We start from the raw sequence: 25291 nt of genomic DNA, 5'->3' as shown, positions 1-25291 counted from the left end.
CGAATGGTTTCCAATTTTCCAATTTTTACCTAACTGTGGAAGATAATATTTTTCGGAGGTATGTAATATGTATTGTACACATACAATGTAAACAGTGATAGCTTAATAGTTAAGAAACTCGACCTCTGGAGCCACATCCATTTCTGCCTGATTTGAAGGATGTGGTAAGGGAGACATAATTTTCCGAGGCGTTCCAGCTTAGTCCTCAGGGGTAGCGGCGCATCTGTGGCCGACCTCAGGTAGGAATATCTAATCCTATCTGGGGTTGACTACAGATGTCTATGAGCGGCAATAGCCACTTACCATCAGGTGGATGCTTGTCTACTCCTATATTACAAAAAAAAGACAGAAGCAAGTTTTATAAATTTTAAAAGTTTGTGAACCATTCCAATTTTGGAATCGGTTGGGAACCAATGATTTGGGACCATTAAAACAATCGGCTCTTCGATAAAAAGTAATGGTAGCGTCGTAATGGCTACGTTCACGCACCGCGGTCTATTTTTAATCATTTTTGGAAAACGTAAGGGTTGAGGGCAAAGAGTATGGAGTAGATTTACATAAAACAATCGAAAATAAAAAATATAATAAAACAATACAAAGCAGATAGTATGGAGTTAATTTGTATAACATTTTTAGTGAAAGATGATATATTTTGATTCCTGCATTTTTTTGTATTTTACTAAATTTTACAAAACGCGTTATTTATTATCAATTTCTTTTTTTAAGAAATTTGTCAATTTCTACCTAGTATTCCTACCTACCTAGAATAGTTTTGTAAGACAGTTTAAAAGACCAATCGTTTTTTGTTTGTAATTTGTTTTTTATTCTGTCATCTAAAGTTTGATACATTATTTTTAAATAAATGTCTATTTGTTTATAAATTGTCTGTTATTGAATAAATAAATTTTGAAAATGTCACATTTTGTTGCCCAAACTATTATTATTTATATAAGTTAAAAGTACCAATCGTCAAAGTACTACGAATTACTTTAATTAAGTAGTAAAAAACGTACCTCTACCTACGCATCTAATAGAATATCTACTTTCCTTTAGGAAGTTTAAAAAAAAAAATCAATAAAGTCCATTCCATACTTGGCAGTTAAGGTAAAGTTATTGATGGTACGTTTCCGTGACAAGTAAGCTACGAACAAAGCTCTTCTATGCGTTTGTTCGTGTGGTCGATATTACAACGCAAATAAAAACTGGTCAAGCGTGAACCGGTATCAAACTTTTTTCCTTTTTTTTCCTCTTCAAAATTGAGATAAGTGTTTGTAAATACTGTGTATATCATCATCAACCCATTACTGTCCTACTGCTGGGCACGGGTCTCCTCTCAGAATGAGAAGGATTAGGCCATAGTCCACCGCGCTGGCCAAGTGCGTATTGGTAGACTTCACATACCTTTAAGATTTTTTTTTATAAATCTCTCAGGTACGCAGGTTTCCTCACGATGTTTTCCTTCACCGTTTAAGCAAGTGATAATTAATTTCTATATCTACCGTTTATATACGTTTAGATAATTCTGAATAGGTATTTGGATTAATAAAATTTAAAGAAATGTTTGAAACAAATAATTCGGACATATAAAAAACGATACAAAAACAAAATAATTTATAATTTGGTCCATAATAATAATTATCGACTGTTAATTGCCCCTAGTGCACATTCATTTATGGAGGCTAAGTCGTTTAAAGAATAAAAGTAAAGTACAAGTCTTTAACGTTTTTGTTAAATAATTACACACGCATAAAAAAAAAACTTATAAAAAGTTCCGAAGTTTCCGCAAAACGTTTACCGTTGTACATTACAAAAAACAAATAAAACATAACTCATAAGAAATTCAAACAAAACGCAACCACTTCCTGTCAAAACGCCGACGAAACATCTCATAATTTACGGCACAAGCCATAATTATCGAGTCACGAAACGAAAAAACGAATGAAAAAACGAAAGAAAAAACCGAAGGTGTGAGGTCCCATCCCTACACAGTAGCCGACACGAACCGTTTACCCTTCAAAAAACGATCTAAAAAACCGAATAAAAAAGTATCTAAACACCGTGTCAAAATTCACCGCATTCTAATCGTAAAAAAAAACTAATTTTGACACATCGGTACAGAAGGCATAAAAAACGCCCCTGACTTTAGGACCAATAAAAAAGAAAAAATATGCTCGGGCGTTTGAAAAAAGAACGAGTTAATTGGTGGTGCGCGTGCCGCCCCAGTTTTTTTCTTTTTAAAACCATTCATTCAGTGAGCGTGGGGTGAATTTTTTGTGACAATTAACACACGCGTTCAGCCGACAAATTATTGTAGATTATTTTAAACGTTCACTATGAATAGTTTTGTTATAATGACGTAATAGTTCCATTTAAAATTCAGTTAATATTTAAGTAATCAATAAATATTTTAGTAGATAATAATAATACAATTTTACAATGAGCACGAAAGGATATTTTAATTTTCAATTAGTTATTTTTGTTAATTCGGGCTGGGTTTAAATGTATCGTTATAAACCTAAGAAAAATGTATTACCAAAATTAAATCTGTATTATTTATTTAAAATGTACCTACCTAGATTTTATTTTTGTCAAAAAATTTCGTCAGACTTTTCAAAAGATTTCCTCTAATTTTCGCATTTCCTTCTATCTAATAGATTTTATTAAAACCTGAAATTAAAAAACAGATAATTACATAGAATGATTTTTTATTTTTAATGTAATTAAATCGTAATTACATATTATTCCTATCATGACCATAAAATCAGATTCTGTAGTACTTATGTTCAATTAAATATATTGTATAATTAAATAATTTAATTCAAATCCATTGTTTTAAATAACTTCAATGATATACTTTAATAATTAAACCTAATTTATTAATATAATGTAATAATACTCAGGAATATATTACAAAGCGGCATCTACCGGCTAATAGCAAAAATACCATATTGTTTTTCTAATAAGACTTTGACTAATTGCACAAATATTTAAATTCTGATTAGATCATATAAGTTGGTGGGATGAAAGATTCCTTAAAATTTCCAATTTGAAATATAGAATGCAATATTATTTAATGCAATATATTTTAGAATTTGTAATCACTCCCTAAACGTTCCTATAAGATGTAAAAAATGTAGAATAGCAAAAATTTGCTATTTTCCTACGGTAGATATTATTTTTTTGCCATTAATTACGTATTTATTACATATTTATTAAGATATTCAATGAGTTATTATGAAAAAAATTGAGCAAATATTTTAATACCAGAAAATAAAGGTAATAGAACACATTAAATACGGCCAAATATCCCAAGAAATGTTATGGTTTGTCTTTTACGAAAAAACCCATGACTCATAAATTAAAAAAAAGAACTTTACCAAAAATGCACATTTCCTGCTGTTTCACAAACACATTTTTCCTTTAAAAAGATCACTAGATCGCCGTAGCACCAGAAAAAGCCCCAATACTAAACGAAAAACTCAAACAAAAAAACTTTTCCAAAATCTATTACGTAATGGAAAATTTACCTCTGTCACGTGAAAAAACGCCCGCCCGGAGTCGCGACGACTTATAAAATTTCCATTTAAAACACTGTTCATTATCTTTTTTCTTGCAAAAATACCTAACACTGATGCAAAAACAACCGAAAGTAGTTTAAGCGTTATTCAAATAAAAGCCTTAAGGTTTAACCTACATAATTTAATTTATTTTGCCAATTAGATACACTTACGACGTTAGGGACAGTTGCAATAACTCCTTGGTCTACTTTATTGGTTATTAGGGATGGGATATCTGACTTAGAATGACCTGAATAATCGATTAGATTCGATGACAGAAATGAATGGAAAATGTGATATTTAAAAGCTAGCTTTGTGGTGCGTTGAGCAACGCAGTAGCTAACCTCAGGAAGGAATCTAATCTTATCTGAGGTTGATCACAGATGTTCATGGGCAGCAGTAGCCTCTTACCGTCAGATGGTCTGCGTGCTTGTTTTCTACTTTAATATAATATTAAAGTAGAAAACAAGCACTTTAAAAAAATCTAGCTTATTTTATGGTTTTTTTTTATAATTAAAAAAATCTAGCTTATTTTATGTTTTTTTTTTATAATTAAAAAAAAACCATAAAATAAGCTAGATTTTTTTAAAGTCCATTTATGAAAAGTTAAAAAAATGGGACTAAATTAAACGTATTTACGCATCAATTTGACCGCATTTTTTACTTAAGTTTACAAAAAGTAGATTGTTGTCATATTTAAAAAAAAATGGAAACGTGCATTCAAGAATATATTTTTACCTTAAATAACATCAATAGTTGCTCCTAAAATGCAGTCTAAAACTAGTTGACACAGCTTTTCTTGACATACTCGTATATCCCCATACAAAACTCACGCACAATCACTTACTAGATAAAAGTCAAATCAATTTCTTTATCACTCATCGTTTATTTTTTCGCTCGCATACGTCGGGGCCGTGTGCATATGTTATATAATAATATAATTCTATCTATATCTTTAATAATATAATTCACTCTTTCACAATATCTATGTCACAATACAATTTATATTAACGCACAAAATAAATCGATTACAAAAGCGTCATCTTCAACCCGCCTTTATCAGAACTACTCGATGCAACTCCAACCAACTGCACACACGAATCACATCCCTAGCTCTACATGTGTGTGTTATCACTGTACGACGCACATAGATAAAATTTTGAAAAATCCTCAACTTTTCCGCGATAACCCCGCCCGGGCGGGGAGAAAAAAGCTCTAGAGTCATATTCATAGTGGTAACTTTTAATTATAATTATAATTGGTATAAGATAAATATAGTAACTAACAATACTAACATAATATACTCGTAAGTACATTTGTTACTAATACGCTAACGACATATGAATATACCAAAGTGTGAAATAAACGTGTTTTATTATTATTATTATTATTAATTATTTATATACAAGTACCTGCTACTCGTACTTTTTACTAATTTATATGTTTTTATAATATAAGACTAGCAGACGAACAGTCCACCTGATTGTAAGTAGCTACTGCCGTATGGTCATCTGTAAACAACCCCAGATATGATTAGATATTGCTACCTGGAGTCGGCCACAGATGCGCCGCGCCCCCTGAGGACTAAGCTGGAACGCCTCGGAAAAGTCTGTCTCCCCTACCACACCCTTCAAACCAGAACATAGCAGCTTAACACTGCTGTTATGAGGCAGAAATAGGTGTAGCGTCTTACAGTAAACTGTGTAAATATTTGTAGTTGCACTACTCTGTTTTTGTTTAAAGGGACTGCAAAGACAAGATAACCTACTACTTCATGTAAAATTAAATTATATAAATCCTTCCTATCACATAAAACTGCATTTAAATACATGCAAAGAATTGCCATCAAAGGCTACCCTGTCATTTTCGTGTGACGTGACTCTATTCTCCCTAATAGAAAGATATAAAAAAAATGAAATTCTGTTTAAAAAATCAACTCGCTGTATTTCTGTGTAATATTGATCAAAAATCGGTCGATCAGTGTAACCTTTGAGAGGAATTTGAGACCATTTGAAAGTAACGGTCTCGGTAGTAAAGGATTGCAATATGTAGAGCTCCGGAATACTGACTAGATTTGAGGCTTGCTTGTAGTAGGTCCAAATGACAAATGACGTCAGTACCCTTAGGTGGAGGTTTTACGTTTTGACAAAAATTACTGTTTTTGTTATTTACGTATTTCCCATACATTTCCAATCAGTTCTGATACAATCCGCTAGGGGCGCTGATTGGAAATGTATGGGCAAATATGTAAACAAATACCAAAACAGTCATTTTTGTAAAAATGTAAAAACTCATACTAAGGGTACAGGTTTGTGCTCGTGAAAAATGTAAGAACATTGTATTCGAATGAGAAATGAATGTCTTAAACCGTAAAAATATGTGTGATGAAAATATTATAATTGCTTATAATTTAATATTGGTCTTATTAGTAAAAATATGTTACAATGTATGATAATATGGTTATTTACCAATGTCACTTTTGTGAAACATCTTGATTAGATATGACATAATAATTAAATTATTATTTTACATTTATTATTACACGCTTAATTAGGAATAATAAAAAAATGTTTGCAATAATTTTATCACACGATAATAACTCAACTTCAACTTTCATCGTCAACTTTCAACAAAAATGACAATAATTCCCGTTTCTATCCCTTTCATTTGCCAATAATGTAAACTTACTGATTTTTGAATCGCTACGGCAAAATTAATAACCCTTATTTAGGCGTTAGGCCGCTGGTCAAGTGTGGATTGACTTTGAAACATTATTATTTTTAGGTCACATTGAAATAGCGAATAAGCAAGTCTACCTGAAGTAATTGGTCACTACTGCTAATGCTAATCCTTACTAATAATTTAGATGCGAAAGTAACTCTGTCTGTCTGGCTGTATGTCTCTTCTTCACGCCTAAACCACTGAACCGATTTTAATGACATTCTGTACAAAGATAGTCTGAGACCCTAGAAGGGACATAGGATAGTTTTTATCCCGGAAATCCCACGGGAACTGGCGATAGCGATCTGAGATCGATTAATTTGGAACCAAAAAATCGATTATTTCAATCGATCTCCAGTAACGGATCGATTCAGTGAATCGATCTTTAAGCCGAGAAGATCGAAATTCGATTTTTTCGTAATTTACCTACAGTTACTTTACTTATCCATGTTAGTCGATCATCTATCTATTTATATAAAAATGGATATTTCTCGATACAAGCAGCGATAGCCTAGTACAAGCAGCGATAGCCTAGTGGTTAAGAAACGCGGCCTCTCGATCGAGGGGTCCGAGGTTCAAATCCCAGGCACGCACCTCTGATTTTCAAAAAATTATGTGCGTATTAGAAATTAATTATCACTTGCTTAAACGGTGAAGGAAAACATCGTGAGGAAACCTGCATACCTGAGAGATTTATAAAAAAAAAAAAACTCAAAGGTACGTGAAGTCTACCAATACGCACTTGGCCAGCGCGGTGGACTATGGCCTAATCCTTCTCATTCTGAGAGGAGACCCGTGCCCAGCAGTGGGACAGTAATGGGTTGATGATGATGATGATGGATATTTCTCTATATGTATTTGATAGAATTGGAAACTATGTATTTGATGAAGTGCTGATTGCAAAGTTGTTGTCCAGAAGCCCACGAAGGTTTGTGAGTTGGTAAGACCAATTTTCGACATATGGCGCCACTGTAATTCCAATGAAGATACAAATTATCTGTTTTATGTATGTCATATTATTTCTTTAAAACGCGGGCGAAGCCGCGGGCACCACTAGTATGTCAATAATGCTAATATAGAACTGGTGTTCTACCCGAAGCCGATCACAGACGCGTTGCCTGCTGAAGACTAAGATCTCCATCTCACATGTAATCGATATTTTGGTAACAAGTCTAAAAAAAACTTTTTTTATAATATGAGAGTAGCAGACGAGCATACAGTCTACCTGATGATAAGTGGCTACTGCCGTCTAAGACATCTGTAATGAACCCCAGATAAGATTAGAATCTTACCTGAGGTCGCCCATAAATGCGCCGCTACCCCTGAGGAAGCTGGAATAACCCGGATCAGAATGTCACTAGCACATCTTTCAAACCAAATTACAGCAGCGCTTAATCCTGCTGTGATTAGGCAGAAATAGATGTGGCGGTGGTGCCGGAGTCGAGCCACCTTAAAAATTAAAGTACAAAAAAAAATTTTTTTAAAGAAATTTTTTTGCAAATAAATTATGTATTAACTATGAATACGTCCCATCTTATAAATAAACGGTATGAACGAAGACTATTTATTATTTACAGTGGCGTTATCAGCCCTTCTTGAATGTGTTTATCACAAGTTCTTTGTGGGAGTGTAGATAGCTGTGTGCTGACTGGTCTAGATGCACTGTGGTAAGTACTAAGTATTTTAGAGTAGTTCTTATAGAATTTGTGTGATTTTAACAATTCTTAGCGTCATAATTTTAAGGTTTAAGGATTTTATAAAGGCGCAAAAAGACCAATAAAGTCGATGATTTTGGCAACTCTTCTAACAAAAGTATACTCTACAGATTTTCTATCAGGTGAGCTGTGTACCGGTCATAGTTTTAGGTTCAAATACAGAGAATATATATAGTTTTTGGCTATATAATATGGCTATAAATACTCCCATATTTAGGAGATTCGGACGGCGATAAAATATGCCGAATTTAAGGATGCCTACAGGGAGGAATTTAAGGAAATTCTACAATACCTCATAATAGGTGAAAAAAATGTTCACGGAATTTAAGGGCATTTTTAGGGGTCAGCAGTGCTAATATGAAAATATTTTGTTGATACAAAGCAGCTTCGAATCCCCTATTAGCAAAGCTATAACGATGCCCATGCTCGGTATGTTTCAAATTTGTTTGGGTTCAATTCTCGGTCGGCATTAAGATATGCAAAAAGATTGCTATTTAGACACGTATAATACAGAATCTCAGCTTTTTTTTAATATATCATAAATAAGTAATCTGAACCATAGACTAAAATTATGTTTCTTATTCTATATTAGTGTTACGTTTAGATGTGTGTGTACCTACAAATGAACACTATCTATTTGTATAGTTTGCATGTGTGTAATATAGGCATGTGTGTTAGTTAGTAGATTTAGTTCTTTGATAAAGTTGTACTAGGTTATTCGTCTAGGAAATTTTGAATATCTTTAGTATTTATATATTGTTATATATTGGCAAGTGGAAAATGTGGACTAGTTGAATTTGACCCCAGAAGCTACCTCTACAATGTTTTCTGAAAGTAAGTTTACAATTTAATTAACTGTAAATCGAAGGTAAGTTCTACTTAAATTTTGATTATGATGTGTTCCTACTTCTTAGGACTAAGTTACAATGCGTCATATTAGTATCTCTTATTAACTTTTAACCAAAGCATAGTAATTTTATTCCTCTGTTTTGTGGTAGAAATAAGATAATGCCAGCAACTCATGTATTGAGGTTGCCAATTCACATTTGATCAGTCTAGCGAGCTATATCTTTTATTATTAAACCAGAGGTACTACCACCACAACCATTTGTGATTTTTGGTATTTATTTCAATGATTTGGCAAGGATAATACACTTATTCATCTCTTATCTCCAGTAGCAACTCATCTGTGGTCGACCTTGTAAGCTTTGCAGCTTACCTAAGGTCTTACCTAAGGAGCTTACTTAAGGTAAGTATTGGTACTTATACCAGTAGTCTCGGGTTCAGAAAAAACCTACGGTATCGCATCTTGACTCTGATCACGTTCCTTAAAAAATCGGAGAGTAAGGAGGGCTACCGAGGAGTTTTAGTGAATAATATCCCACATAGGTAAGTCTCACGGCACCGGGTGCAAAAAAAAATGCCATTTACCATAATATGGTCTACATTTTTTGTTAATATAGAAGTAGCAGACGAGCATGCAATCCACCTGATGGTAAGTGGCTACTGCCGCCCATGGATATCTGTAATCAACCCTAGATAGGATTATTCCTACCTGAGGTCGGCCACAAATGCGCCGCTAGACCTGAGGACTAAGCTGGAACGCCTCCGAAAAGTACGTCTCCCTTACCACACCCTTCAAACCAGAACAAATCAGTGTTTAACACTGCTGTTACTAGGCAGAAATAGGTGTGGCGGTGGTGCCGCCGGAATCGAACCACAAAGTTCTACCACTTTGAAACATACCTGCTCTTTTAATACTTCAATAATAAAAAATGCATAAACTTAAACAGTAATATCAGAATATAAAAATTATAATCGGGCAATCTCTTTGTATGCTAAACTGAAAGTCCAATTACGAATAACTTAGAAGTTCTAATTGATTCTATCTTACTGGGGCGGTTGGTAACTGACTATTAAATAAATAAAGGCTGGCTGAGCTTAGTGGTATGATATTCCGCCCCTAATGCACGGGGTCCGGGGTTCCAATCTCAGATTTTTCAAGTTAATGTTAGAAATTTCGTATTACATTTTATTTTCAAGTTTTATTTTTCGTTTTATTTTCAAGTGATATGAATGTTAGCAATTATTTATGGCCGAACCAGTGAAGGAAAATATCGTGATGAAACATGTCTAAGAGTTCTAATAAAAAAGTCCTTAATAACTTTTTTGAACTCTCCTAAACCATTAAACCAGCGCGGTAGACTATGAGGCAATCATGTTAGTTTTTTAAGCGGCAACGGCGGTTTGGAGTTGACTTGAGGTAGAACCTATTCTATGTCAAGTCGGTAAAACCCTCTGTGGTTCGACTCCGGCGGCACAACCGCCACACCTATTTTTGCCTAATAACAGCAGTGGTAAGCACTGCTGTGTTCTGACTTGAAGGGTGTGGTAAAGGAGACATACTTATCCAAGGCGTTCCAACTTTGTTCTCAGGGATAGCGACGCAACTATGGCCGACCTCAGGTAGGAACGTAATCTTAACTGGGGTTGATTGCAAATGTCCATGGGCGGCAGTAGCCATTTACCATCAGCTGGACTGCATACTCGTCTGCAACTATTTAATTTAAAAACACATGTATCCAACAGTGGGACTAAAAGACACAGCCTCTTCAGTTCAATCGATAGCCATAAACACAAACCATCAGGACGAAATGATTTTAATTAAAGCACTCAATTAATAAAGGAATTTTCTAATCAGAGGCTGCCGTAAAAAGATTTATCTATAATGCGCGAGCACACGACACGACGCCGTTAGCGACCTCTAGTGGTTCGTAATTGGACTATCGGTATCGATGGTACAGATAAAATATCTATGTGGATTACTATAATTTTAATTAATTCGAGGAAATTGTTTTAACGCCGATCGTAAATGCCGAAGTGAGTTGGATTCTTAAATCTCTTTAAAAATCGTAAAGGAATTATTATTTGCCTTTGGCTAAAGGAATTATTATTATTTGTAATAAGTATTTGCTCTTGTGTGAGTTGAAATTAAAAACTTTATTATTATGCTTCAAATTATGACGTTATAATATTAGATTTTATTATTTTTTTAAATAAATAGGCCTAAGTTCCATATTGTAAAAATAATTATAAATATTGTTGACTTAAATATTAACAAAAAAAATCAAAGTACCTATTTTTTTATTAATTTACGAAAATTTATTCTCATTTTGTTTTTCTACTAATTTCAGATAACCAGGTGCCGATAATGATATGTCATCATGAAAAAGACTGCCTGAAAGAGATAATTGAAAAACTGAGGACGTTTTGAAAAAAACTGAATTTTATCTGACATTTTGTTAGTAATTTTTATGACAAAAAATAATTTTAAGGAATATTCACCAAATTTTTATCAAATTATTTTATAAATTATATAAATATAATGTTAATCGGATCAACAAAACAAGATAATAGACAATACAAGAAGGATTTATACAAGTTAAATAGAAATAAAATAATTTACAGACATTACGATGTGGTGGATCTAATTGTAATAATTTAGTTAAACGAAATAGTTTTCCTGGTTTTTATAAGTATATTTATTATTTGCAGTTATCGAAGATAAAAAGGATTGAAGAATGATAAAACAAGACATCCAGGAAGAGAATGGCAATGGTAATTAAAACGCAAAGATTGACACGATCAGGAATGAGTCACTCAACATTCTGACTATATCGGCGTCCATTTTTCGAATTAAAACACATAACTTAAAAGCGTGCTATCGAAGCGCTAAGTTAACAAAGTGCGCCATAAAATAGGGCCCGGCATTAGAAAATCGGCTTAGAGATTGCCGAGAAAAATAAATCTCGTCCCACGCAACGACCTAACCCAACGAACACAAGAAAGAGACAAAAAAGTATGAGCGGGAAAAAACAACGCGAATACACCCGAGGGGAATGAACTGCGAAAAACAAGACGAAATCGAGCGCCCGCGCACATGTGCGTTCGGCCATTTTTTTCGCGCTATCCCTGTCTAACGCCGAAAAAGGGAAGGGATTGCCCGTGTGTGAGCGAGATAGAGTCCCTTCGTACAAAAGAAAGCGTTAGGAAAGAGTGCGCGGTCGTTCCCGCGTTAGTTCCGTGCGTGGCCGCTTGGTGCGCGCTTTTCTTCCTGTTTCGGAGACCGTTTTGCGTTCATTATAGTTTTGCATTATGTTTGAATGGAACGTTATTTTAATAGATCAATACTATTAGGGAATAGCTAGAACAGCAAATGGGTGCTGTTTTTGGCTATTTCCAATTATGATAATTATGTTGTTTTTTTAAGATTTTTGGAATACGATACATTCAAAATACTTCAGTAAAATGTATGATATACCTTTTTTAAATCATACAACTTCTGCATATGCATTATTTTAAATTGGTGACAAAGTTTTATTCTATTTTTCATTGCCACGTTTTAAGTAATGAGATATCATTCTGGCATAATATTTAGATTCTAGTACTAGGAATTCCGAGTTCAAATCTAAGACCACATTTTTTGGAAATTATCACTGGCAATATCGGTGAACGATTTTAGAGCTGAGTAAAAAACTCAATTTTAATTAATTTTTATAACTAAAAGTATTCAAAAACTTTTATTCCATCTTTATTAATTTTGAAAAAAAAAGATAAATAATAAGAATGATATTGCTATGTTATGTTGTAATGAATATTACTCTACATTGCTATAAAATTGTAGAGCCTTTTTAATTTATGCTTTTTCTCTCAGAACTCTTCATGATTCGACTTCGGCGGCACCACCGCCACACCTATTTCTGCCTAATAACAGCAGTGTTAAGTGCAGCTGTGTTCTGCTTTGAAGGGTGTACTAAGACATATTTATCCGCGGCGTTCCAGTTTAGCCCCAAGTAAAATCAACGCATCTGTGGCTATCCTTAGGTAGCACTCTAATCTTATCTGCAGTAGCTACCATCAGCTGGACTGCACGCTTAGTTCAACTGAATTATAATATATCTTTTATTTTAAAATAAAGGAGTAGCAGACGAGCATGCAGTCCACCTAATGCTAAGTGGCTACTACCGCCCATGGACATCTGTAATCAACCCTAGATAGGATTATTCCTACCTGCGGTTGGCCACAGATGCGCCGCTACCCCTGAGGACTAAGCTGGAACGATTCGGAAAATTCTGTCTCCCTTACCACACCCTTCAAAACGGAACACAGCAGCGCCTAACACAGCGTTATTTTGTAGAAATAGGTGTGGCGGTGGTGCCGCCGGAGTCGAACCACAAAAGGTTATATCCCCTTCAATATCTACGACTATTATAAAGCTTACAAAACGCATTTACTTTTAAATTGCGCAATACACAAATTGCAGACAATTATGCAAGAATTGTTTTATATATGTAAAGGTAAGGAGTAACAACTTTTGATTACAGCTTTTATAGAGCTTTTACATAGCTTTACGAGCTTTCACGAACACGAATGGATAGTACTGGATCTAGGAATATCAGTGTTTTTATGATACCACTTAGACTCTTCCGTGAATATTATTAGTTTTAAAGTAAAAGTTTTGATGAAAAAGTAGTGATAGACAGATTGAAACATGGCTCCTCAGGGGTCCGAGGTTCGAATCCTGCGCATGTAGGATAACTTTATTTTTTTAAATATGTGTATTAGAAATTAATTTTCCTTTGTTTTAACGCTGAAGAAAATTGTCATGAGGACACCAAACCTCGCAATTCTTTAAATATTCTTAGAGATGTGTGAAGTCTACCGATCCGCACTGGACCAGCGCGGTGGACTATGACCTCTCTAACTCTGAATGGAGACAGTACTCAGCAATGAGGTAGGGGTAGACTACGAAGGGTAGTACAATTGAAATAACTGTACTCTTCGTAGTGTACTCCTAAGGCAACCACTGTCACACCTATTCCAACTTTATAACATTAGCTCGTTTGCTATTTCAAACTTTTTAAAATAATTGTAGCCTTCAAAAATTAAATTTATTTAACTTTACTTTCATGTAGAGTTTGTCTACAATATAAATAATAGATTAAACAATCAGGGTGGTCCACAATACTAGATTAAAGGCCTGACGGGAAATGTCTAGGTCCTTCAACATGGTTATTATTTCTATTATACCTTTATGACCCTATCAAGTCTAATGTAGACGGCTGAAATTCAGAAATGTCTATGTTTTGTCCTGGACCACCAGCGTAGCTCAGTTAGCCTATTATTGTCCCACTGCTGGGAATGGGTCCTCTCAGAGTAACAAAGGTTAAGGCTTAATAGGAATAAATGTCATTCACCTTTGTTTTTTTTTTACTTTCAGGCGTAATGGTTGCCTCGCGATATTTCCTTTATTTTATACACAAACAACTTTCAAAAATAAATGGCGCATGAGATTTGAACCTGAGACTCCTGGAGCCATATTTCAGTTACTAGGTTATCGCGTCCTATTGAGTTACTTGCCTGGGGTTTGAACCTGGGACTCCTGGAGCTTTAACCACTAAGCTATAGCTACTAAGCATAAATTTATTCAAATTTGCTTCATACTTGTAAAATTATAATTCGCGTGGTCTCTGACCATATCCTTCACCCACATTAAACCGGGATATACAAAATAAATCCTAGCCAGAGACAATTGATATGCGCGGGTGCACTGAGTCATAGACAAAATTTGTTGTCGAAAATTCTCTTGGGCTTACATTTTGTTACATTCAGCCAAGATAATATAATGTATAGATACGTACTTCCATTAATAAATATTTTTTTTACTTTTTTATATTATAAAAGCGAAATAAAAATTATAAGAAATATAGAAATTGGTCAAGTGTGAGTCGGGCAAACGCTTAAGATTAAAGCTGTATGTACACATTTTTTTTAAATATAACAAAAATATATTTTGTGGTTATAAGAAAATCAATGCATAACGATCGACGAACGATTACTTTTATTACGTAGGAACCATTATTATTTTCATTTAATTAAACGAACAAAGGAATATAAAATTGAAGGTGGTATAAGCCTCTGAGGAAAGAATCAGGCAGCACCACCGCCACACCTATTTCTGTTATAACAGCAGTGTTAAACGCTGCTGTGTTCTGACTTAAAAGTCCTAGTATGGGAGGGAATTATTCAAGGCATCCCAGTTTATTCCTCAGAGATAGAGGCGCATCTGTGGCCTACCGTTAGGAATCTAATCTTATATTTTATTGATTACAGATGTCCATAATCGGCAGTAGCCACTTACCATCAGAACTACATATTCGTCTGCTCCATATTATAAAAAATAGTTACTGTCTCGTATACGAAAAACATTACACTCCACAAATACAATGGAAACACAACAAAAACGCACAAAGGAGCATCGAACATACATTTTCCGGATCCTAAATTATAAAGAATAGCGTTAAAAGGATTGCTTAAGGAACTATTATGTGGTAACCTTGCGGCATTCACTTCGCCCTTATTACGTGGCCATAAGGTTGAAAGTACGTGTCGTTGGTACACAATGTGGACAGGCTCGCCTAACCTGTTTTTTCTGACTATCGTGTTACATGTTTTATAATATTCTTACGTTACAATCTATTCGTGTTGATAGTTAAGTGTGTTTGTATGTTTTTCTGTTTGTTTTTTTGTTTGTTTGTTTGCTTGTTTAGATAGTTAATTGTATCAGGCGTTATTTGCCGAAATCCATGCTATTAAGTTAAGATTAAAACTACTTCGCAAGTACTTTGCTTCACTTTTTTGTAATACAGGAGTAGCATACGAGCGTGCAGATCATCTGTTAAGTCGCTACTGGACCATGGAACTCTATAATCAATCCCAGATAAGATGAGATTCCTGCCTGAGGTCGACTACGGATGCGTTGTTATGTGGGACTAAGCTGTAAAAGCCTCGGAGAAGTATGTCTTCCTTACCACGCGCTTCAAGGAGAAACACAATAACGCTTAACACTGCTGTTATTAGGCAGAAATAGGCGTAGCGGTGGTACCGCCGGAGTCGAACCACAAAGGGTTCTACCTTCATTTATTTTTGAATTACTTTTGAACCGATTGCCTAGGGTAATGTTTTCGAACATATCTCTCATTCTTCGGCACATTGTACAGTCCAAACGTCTTGACGAATTTTAACATATAAGGTATCGTTTGATTCGTCTAAATTGTGGGACTGACATAGACTAAATTTTAACAGCTCCTTCGTTTTTGTGCCTACTAATACTACTGCCTATTTTCGAAAAACCAATGAATTAAAAGACTGTATATAAAAATACATTGGACATATGATATTGTACAGAAAAATCCTGGAGGCAAACCTAGTTCAAAATACGTAATGAATGTTTTTCTAGTCTTTACTGATTATGGAGAATAAATATTGCCACACGCATGTTGTGGAAAAAAAGAATTTGCATAATCTCAGATAAATATCATTTACTTCATAAATAACTAAAAATATATACAAACCGGTATGACAGCTAAATAAATATTTATTTTATAGAAAACCTGTATAGCAGTTAGCTATGTGATATTAATTTAATAATATTCTAAGGTTTTAACTGTACTTTAACTACATTTTAAATTAAATTGTAATTGCAAATGTCCATGCACTCTATTTGGTGAGGCTACTGTCGGGCATGGACATCTATAATCAATCCCAGATAAGATATTACTCCTATCTGAGGTTGTCCACAGATGCGTTGCCTAAGGACTAAGTTGTAATACCTCGGATAAGAACATAATTATGTCTCCCTAACAACATCCTTTAAATCAGAACACAGCAGCGCTTAACACTGCTGTTATGAAGCAGAAACTTAGCCCCGCAAACTGTGGTTCCAAGGTTCGAATCCCAAGCACTTTCAAAATTATCATTTGCTATATCGCTGAAGAGACGTGACGAAATCTGTACGCATGTTCTTTAAAAAGATTCTCAAAATTGTGTGAAGATTACCAATTTACACTTGGCTAGCGCGATGGACTATGGACCTGAGAGGAGACCAATGCCCAGCAGTGGGACAGTATATTGATGGTACAAACGAAATTCCTCCATTATTTAAACAAACAGCCTTATTAGCAATGTAGGGTACATACGAAATAAAAGGCCTATCCGTTAAAGGGATTAAAATATAGAACGCCGTGTAAGCCTTAGCCTAGCTTAGGTTCAAAATGGCTTCTAGCTAATAATGCTATTGTCTAGAACTAGTAGAATTTCGGTTGCAACACCGGCGCCCGCGCGCCTGACTCATACGTGGTGGGGATTGGTAGAGTCCGACTCTATGACTCTACAATACGGGCGAAATTACAAAGCATAAAGGCTCTATCGGTATTGTTTTACGAAATTGTTTCAAGCTGAGTCGTTAGATAAATAGTTTCTTTAGATCTTGTACTCTTGGATTCGATGATTTCGCTGGTTTATATTGTTGTGCGATTTTGGTTTTGATGTATCGATTTGGTACTCCGTATGTTAGATTAGTATGTAAGTATATATATATTGTATGTAGAGTATTGTATTCAGGTCCCAGGTACGCACAGACTTTAAAGTTATGTGCCTATCATCATCATCAGCAACCCATTACTGTCCGCTGCTGGGCACGGGTCTCCTCTCATAATGAGAAGGATTAGGCCATAGTCCACCGCGCTAGCCAAGTGCGTATTGGTAGATTTCACATACTTTTGAGATTTTTTTTATAAATCTCTCAGGTATGCAGGTTTCCCCACGATGTTTTCCTTCACCGTTTAGCAAGTCATAATTAATTTATAATACGCACATAACTTTGAAAAATCAGAGGTGCCTGGAATTTGAACCCCGGACCCCTCGATCGAGAGGCCGAGTTTCTTAGCCACTAAACTGCTATCCTGCTATCATGCGCCTATTGCTAATTGATTATTGCATTGCATCTTTATCAAAGAATCCGAGGTTCGAATCCCAGATAGGCATGTCGGACTTTTTTATGAAATGGCGTATTGCGTTTTAATTATTGCTTTAATATTCTCAAATTTATGAGAAATGTCTACCAATACGCACTTGGCCAGCTCGCTGGACCCTATAGCCTGATCCCTTCTCACTCAGAACGGAGACCACTGGTCTGGGCACTGATCACTAGCCCAGCAGTGGGACAGTAATAGGTTAACGACAAAAGAACTATGAAGCGTAAACTATTAAATATAATCTACCAATTTCAACGTAAAATACGAGTACATGTTAAGTAAAATCTATCAATTACAAACATTCATTCGGACTTTTTGAAGCATATAATATTGAAACTTCAAGCTAGTAAAAAATGCCTAAAACGGTGAAATTAATTGAAAATTTTGAACAATTATCAGGAACCGATAACAATACAGGCTTTTAATAAGTTTGTCCCATTCTCCTCATCAGGATCGTGAGTAACGATTTTCCTTGTATGATTTTAGTTTGGTTTTTAATTTGTAGGCACTTTTTAATTTATAATTATTCTAAATGTTAGTACGTATTTTTTGGTCTATCTAAAATTCGTACCAATACTGAATCTTGAACAAACCCGAAGGTAACTAGTTGGTATAAAATAAACATTTTACGCGTACGTATAGGATGGGCAGCGCTGGGTATTATCCACGATGTTTATTTGCACAGACTGAAAGAAGGCAATCTGGTGGGGTTAGGCGGGGTGCACATGATCGTGTTACGTAACTATGATATGTAATATATTTATGAATAATATGTCATCATCATCGTCATCAACCCATTAACGTCCCACTGCTGGGCACGGGTCTCCTCTCATAATGAGAAGGATAAGGCCATAGTCCACCGCGCTGGCCAAGTGCGTATTGGTAGACTTCACATACCTTTGAGATTTTTTTTTATAAATCTCTCAGGTATGCAGGTTTCCTCATGATGTTTTCCTTCACCGTTTAGCAAGTGATAATTAATTTCTAATACGCACATAACTTTGAAATGAATAATATGTGCCTATTTTTAAATAAATATAATCTTATTTTAATGTTTTGTGAAATACATAAATGTTAAGTAGTTCAGTAGTAAAGTTATTATTGGTAAAGTTAAAGTTACTACTTTAACTATACTTAGTTATCGCCAAACTGCTAGTCCGCTCTGAAGTTGTTGCAAGCAGGTGTAGTCATACAATTTACTATGGCGACGCGATTAATTTCTATATTCAGAGGGGACTAGCAGTTTTACGCGGAATATACAAAAGCTAAAAAACTTCAAAAAGGGCTCTTCTTTAAAGCTGAATTTATGGGCAATTCCTCTTTATTGCAAGCTCCTTCTTTATATCATGCAGTCCTTCTCCCTTACCGCTACATCTCATTAAAGGTATATTCTAAAACCAAAAGTTCTAGGTTCCTATCTATACATCTCCAAAAAAACTAGCTGTGCCTATAATAGGTATCATCTACTTATAGCTAAAACCGATGGGTAATAGAAATAAAACATAAATAACTCAAATCTTGATTCTTCGTCATAAGTAGTATGATCATACACAAAGATTTGTATGCAAATACCCAAGCTTAAAGAAAAATGCATTTTTTTAGTTTTTTTTTAGGTGGCTGGCCAAGAATTAACTTGATATTAGAATTATTAAATTGCACATAGACTATGGCATTCTCTGAAATGAGACCAATTCCCAGCAGTGGGACAAGAATGGGTTAAAAATGACCTTTGAGAACTAAAGAACTATTAGTCACACATATTTCCCACAATAAAAACTTAAGTAACACAACTATAGGTATAAGAGGCAACCCAACCTTCTAATCCTTAGTCATAACCGGTACAGTTTCTAAAAGCCTACATTTATAACCCTCTATACTTAATAAATTAGTAACGTATTATTTTCTGTAACATTCGACCATTAATCAATGTTTACATCTCTATCGGAGAAACTCGAATCAGGTTCGTATTGGACGTGAATTATGGATGGTCTTCCGTACATGGTTGTAAAATTTGTTGGTAACTTGTTTAATATGGGAGTGAAGGAAACGAGCATTTGATGGTAAATGGTCAATGTTCATACATAGATATCTGTTTATAATAACATATTGTTGGAAGATATGAGGGTAGTAGTGGGAGGAATGCTATAAAAGCGATCACAAACGGTAGCCGGGGCTCATTCCTTTGTTTGCGTTCGTTCGGTTCGGTGTCGGTCTGTGCGATATATTGTTCCCTTGTATTGTTCTTAAGAAATTGTTATTACGCTTGTCATTGTCTTGTTGTTAGGTTCAGATTTGTACTAATTAATACGATTAGAGTTATTTGTTAATTAAACCTTGCTGATTAAACTTGTGAGATTTTAGGGTTTTTGTTAAATTAATTAAATCGATTATTGAAAACGTGTGTAATAAAGCCTTTTTCTTTTTAAAAAAAGTCCCTTCTGATCTGATTTATAAGATCAGAAGTGGGATTCTTACTTATTGCCCCATTTCGGCTTAACTTATTTTCTTTTTTTTTAATTACCCACACGAACAGTTATTTTTTTTTTCTTTACAGTTTGTCATTGTGATTTCTTAATAATTTCGTTGAATAATTTCAAAGGTCGTGTTTTATTGTGATTAAGGGCATTTGTGTGAGTGAATAAGTTCGATTAAAGGTTGAGTGTTTGCCTGGAATCTTTGCAGGGTAAGTCCGTTTGATTCTAGCTAGTTTTAGTATTTTCTTTTCTTCTCTTCGTGTGGGCAAGGATGTCTGAACGTGAGTTTAATCGTAGTCGCAGTGGTCGTGATAGTTATTCTCGTCCCGGTCGCCGCGATAGTCAGGTTAATAGGTCTCGTGAACAATCTCTCGACGAGAACGAAATGTTGAGGCTTGAAATGAAGGCGATGATGTCTCGACTCAAGGCACTAGAGGAGAAAACTAGGTCTTCACCCTTGCCAGGTCCATCGTCAGATCATGCGTTATCACATTCGGACAAGCGTGGGGACAAAAATTTAACTCCAGCTAGGGTCTGTGGTAGAAAAACATCGCGACAATTGCGAACCCCATTGCGTGAGCGTGATAGGTCTCGTGTTTCTGATTGTAGCGCATCCCATGGAGCGCGTCATCTATCTCCAGTAGAACGCCGTTTTCATTCACCTCAGCCTTTAACTGGACGAGAAACAACGGTTCGTGATCGTGACAACCGCCGCAGTTCCCGACCTCGTTCGCTTACACCGCCGATACAGTCAACAGGTCATAGAGTAAGGAATGCAGATGTATCATCAGGTTCGATACAGGCTAGTGTCGCTGATTGTATTGTTAGTGCCATTCGTTCGATTAGTACAGCGGGCAGATCGTCTGAACATTACTATGTTTCAAACTTCGACCCAAACATACATAATTTTGATGATTGGTGCCTAGAAGTAGATCGCGCAAAAGTTTTAAACAATTGGTCCGATTTTGAATGCCTTTCGCGCATAGGGAATTGTCTACTAGGGGATGCGAAGTTGTGGCTCAATGAATGGGTTTCTAGTGATCGTAGTTGGACTAATTTTAAGAAAGAATTTCAACCCCTATGTCCTAAAGTACCAGACTTTGCAGGAATATTGTTCGAAGTCATGACGAAAAATTCTGATAATTATCCAACATACGCGGAATATATACGTCGGTCGTTACTTCGCTTACGTATAGTTCAAGGGCTTAGTGATGAGCTTATATCGGCTATAATAATTCGCGGTATCACTGATCCGAATATCAGAGCTTCAGCAACGAATGCCAAACTATTACCGAATAATTTAGTCGAATTCTTTTCTATTTATGTTAAACCTAGTACGAGCCATATCGTTAAACAGTCTTCGTCGCGCCCGGATATGCGAAACGCAACGACTAGTAAACGTCCTATCGAATACTCACGTAAACGCAACTTCAGTGACATTAGATGCTATTCTTGCGGTCAGTTAGGGCATAGACAGGCTTCATGTATTAAGAAACCCAGAATCGAACAGCCGTCAGGAAATTTATCTAATAGCGAGGAGGTTAGGATGTCAGCACCTGCATCTAGGCCCGAACTATGTGCGTACTGTAGGAGATCGGGACACAAAGTCGACACTTGTTTTGCTAAGCAACGTGCGGAGGCTTCGAACAAGGATAATGTAAATTTTTGCAGCGATCCCGTCAGACCAGGGATGTCATAGCGGCTGTAATACAGAACGTACCCGTTGACGTTCTGATAGACAGCGGTTCTTCTATTTCGTTGATGTCGTCGTCAATGTTGAAACATTTTAAATGTTCACGTACACCAACATTTCGGATTTTAAAAGGCCTAGGTAGTCAGGAAATTGAAAGCACTTTTTACGTTACGCTCCCAATTGTGTTTGACGGTCTGACTCTTGAGGTAGATTTTTTCGTGGTGGCTTCTGAATACATGAATGTGTCGGTGATTATAGGCACAGATGTTTTAAACAGGGAGGGTGTTAGATACGAACGTACTAAAGATTCCCAGTTACTTACGAGATCTAATGACAACTTAGATACAGTGATGAATGTTCAATCTCAAACTTCAACATCTATTAATACGCCTTTGATAGGTGATGATTTAGATAATTTACTGGGGATAATTGGTGAATTCTCTCAATACTTTATTACTGGCACTGCCACTTCAACGGTAAATACAGGGCATATGTCAATTAAAGTCAAAACCAGTAGTCCTGTGTATTATCGACCATATCATCTGTCACACGCTGAAACACTTCGTGTCCGCGACATAATAAAAGACTTGTTTGACAAACGGATAATAGAGGAGTCTGAGTCTGACTACGCGAGTCCTATCCTACTCGTCAAAAAGAAAGACGGGTCGGATAGGATGTGCGTAGATTATCGAAAGCTTAACGAGATTACCATCAAAGATAGATTTCCGTTGCCGCGTATAGACGACTGCTTAGACCGTTTAGGTAATAATAAGTATTTTACATCCCTAGATATGGCAACCGGCTTTCACCAGATTCCTCTTGATCCTGAATCAATTCCACTTACAGCATTCGTCACACCGGAGGGACATTATCAATATCGAAAGATGCCTTACGGTTTGGCAAATGCACCAGTGGTGTATCAGCGTATTATCTCTAAGACCCTTCGCGAGTTCATAAATGCTGGGAACATACTTGTATATATCGATGATGTTTTAATTATGAGTAAAAGTATCGATCAGGGCTTAATTTTACTTAGAAGGGTACTTGATACGTTGACAAGGGCTGGCTTCTCCGTCAATTTAAAAAAATGTTCATTTTTAACTACCAGTGTAGAATACTTAGGTCGCACAATTAGTCAGGGTCAGGTTAGACCGAGCCGTGAGAAAGTGCGAGCTTTAATAGATTCTGCTGAACCAAAAAATGTGAAGCAGGTAAGACAATTTCTAGGGTTGGCGAGCTATTTTAGACGATATATCGCTGGATTCGCCCAAAAAGCTTCTTGCATTACTGCACTTACAAAGAAGGGTGTCAATTTTCAGTGGGGTACTGAACAACAGGCCGCTCGTCAGTACTTTATAGATTGTCTTACAAGTGAACCAGTACTTGCTATTTATGACCCTTCGTTGCCAATAGAAATACATACGGACGCAAGTTCTATTGGTTACGGAGCTGTCTTGATGCAAATACATGAGGGAAACCGCAAACGAGTGGTATCCTACTTCAGCAGACTCACTCAAGGGGCTGAGTGTAGGTACCACTCATATGAGCTTGAGACCTTGGCAGTGGTAAAGGCTCTTGAGTATTTTAGGCACTATCTTGTGGGCGTACCCTTCACCGTGGTTACTGACTGCAACGCGTTAAAACTTACTCAGCGTAAGAAGGACCTATTGCCCAGGGTGGCCCGGTGGTGGGTATACCTCCAAGACTTTGATTTTAAACTTGAGTACAGAAAAGGTTGCTTTCTATCCCACGCGGATTACCTTAGCCGGAATCCGGTTAACATATGTACCGTTCAAAAGCCGCTAAACTGGGCACAAGTTGCTCAGGCGGCCGATGAGGAGACGCAGTCTTTAAAACAGAGGTTAGTGGATGGGCAGTTAGATTCTAGTCGTTATATTGTTAAAAACGACATTCTTTATGTTAAGCTTACTCCTACCGGTGAAAGTTCTAAACTTTGTTGTTTCATCCCAAAAGGACATAGACTCAGCCTAATGCGCATTTTTCATGATGAACATGATCATCACGGAGTGGATAAAACAATAGATCTAATCACAAAACACTTTTGGTTTCCGGGGTTAAGAACATTTGTACAAAAGTATATTTCCCATTGCTTAATTTGTCTCTCTCACAAAAAAGTAGCTCGGGCTCCTTTACAGCCCATTCATTCTTGGGATAAACCAGAGGCACCTTTTGAAACAGTGCATATGGATACTTTGGGCCCTCTGCCAGAAACTGACAATTACCGTTATGTACTTATTATTATAGACGCATTTTCGAAATTCTGTTTGTTATACCCTATGCACAGACAAGACAGTGATGAACTGAAGCGACACTTTACGAACATGATCTCCCTCTTTGGAACCCCAAAATTGATAATTACTGATAGAGGACGCATGTTTCAAAGCAGTGACTTCCATAATTGGGTCAAAGATATGGGTTGCGACACTCATTTTATAACACCAGAGATGCACCAATCCAATGGACAAGTGGAGCGTTACTGCCGTACCGTACTCAACATGGTTCGTATAGAGTGTAATTACCGGCAGCAGAAGTGGCCAGCGGTAATGTGGAAGCTACAACTGATTTTAAACATTACAAAACACAAGACGACGCAATACTCTGCCTTGAACTTGCTGATAGGTATTGAAGCTGCCACACCGCTCATACGCAGTTTAATACGAGACGTAGCCATTGAAGGTTCCAGTGGTAACCGGGAAGCCCTTCGTGAGATGAGCCGACAGAGGGCGTCTGAACACCTTCGCGCCAATCAAGCTGATCAGGATGCCTACGTCAATCAGAGACGTAAGCCTCCTCGTGTATACGGATTACACTCGTTGGTTTTTGTTCGAAAACAGGCGCAGTCCATCGGGAAATTAGACTCGTGTATGCGAGGACCGTATCGAGTTACGAAGATACTCCCACACGGTCGCTATGAGTTGCAGCTGCTAGCTGGCTCATACGGCAAGTCAACCCAAGCGGCTGCGGAATACATGGTGCCGTGGCATGGAGAGTGGACTCCTGATGTGTGTTCTGCATTTTTCGACGGTGAGTTTTCACTTTATATTGGCATGACTTAAAGAGTATTTTCTCAGACTTTATTGAGACGTTGGAACTCATGAACACACAAGATATGTTAGGGACCCAGTCTCTGTGCCGGGGGTAACTATATGTCTTGGAGTGCATCGGACAATAGTTATTCTTGGGGGACTTTGGGCCGAGGATGTCCAGCTGTCTTGGAGTGCATCGGACAATGGAC

General features: G+C 36.3%; 2 protein-coding genes across 3 annotated transcripts in view; one reads left to right on the top strand and one right to left on the bottom strand.

Annotated features, from left to right (window-relative positions):
* Nucleotides 1–25291, bottom strand: part of LOC140754664 (uncharacterized) — a 140996-nt gene that overhangs the window by 95862 nt on the left and 19843 nt on the right. The window lies entirely within an intron of this gene.
* LOC140754819 (uncharacterized) lies at nucleotides 19992–22051 on the top strand. Its single transcript, XM_073089932.1, has one exon. It carries the CDS (start codon nucleotides 20614–20616, stop codon nucleotides 22039–22041), a length of 1428 nt encoding a protein of 475 aa, XP_072946033.1. The 5' UTR covers nucleotides 19992–20613; the 3' UTR covers nucleotides 22042–22051.

The sequence above is a fragment of the Epargyreus clarus genome, unplaced genomic scaffold (assembly GCF_041222505.1).
Source record: "Epargyreus clarus isolate Ecla_fem2 unplaced genomic scaffold, WU_Ecla_fem_2.2 ptg000031l, whole genome shotgun sequence".
Lineage (NCBI taxonomy): Eukaryota > Metazoa > Arthropoda > Insecta > Lepidoptera > Hesperiidae > Epargyreus > Epargyreus clarus.
Note: the sequence above shows the minus strand (reverse complement) of the source record. Positions and strands in the feature narration are given on the sequence as shown.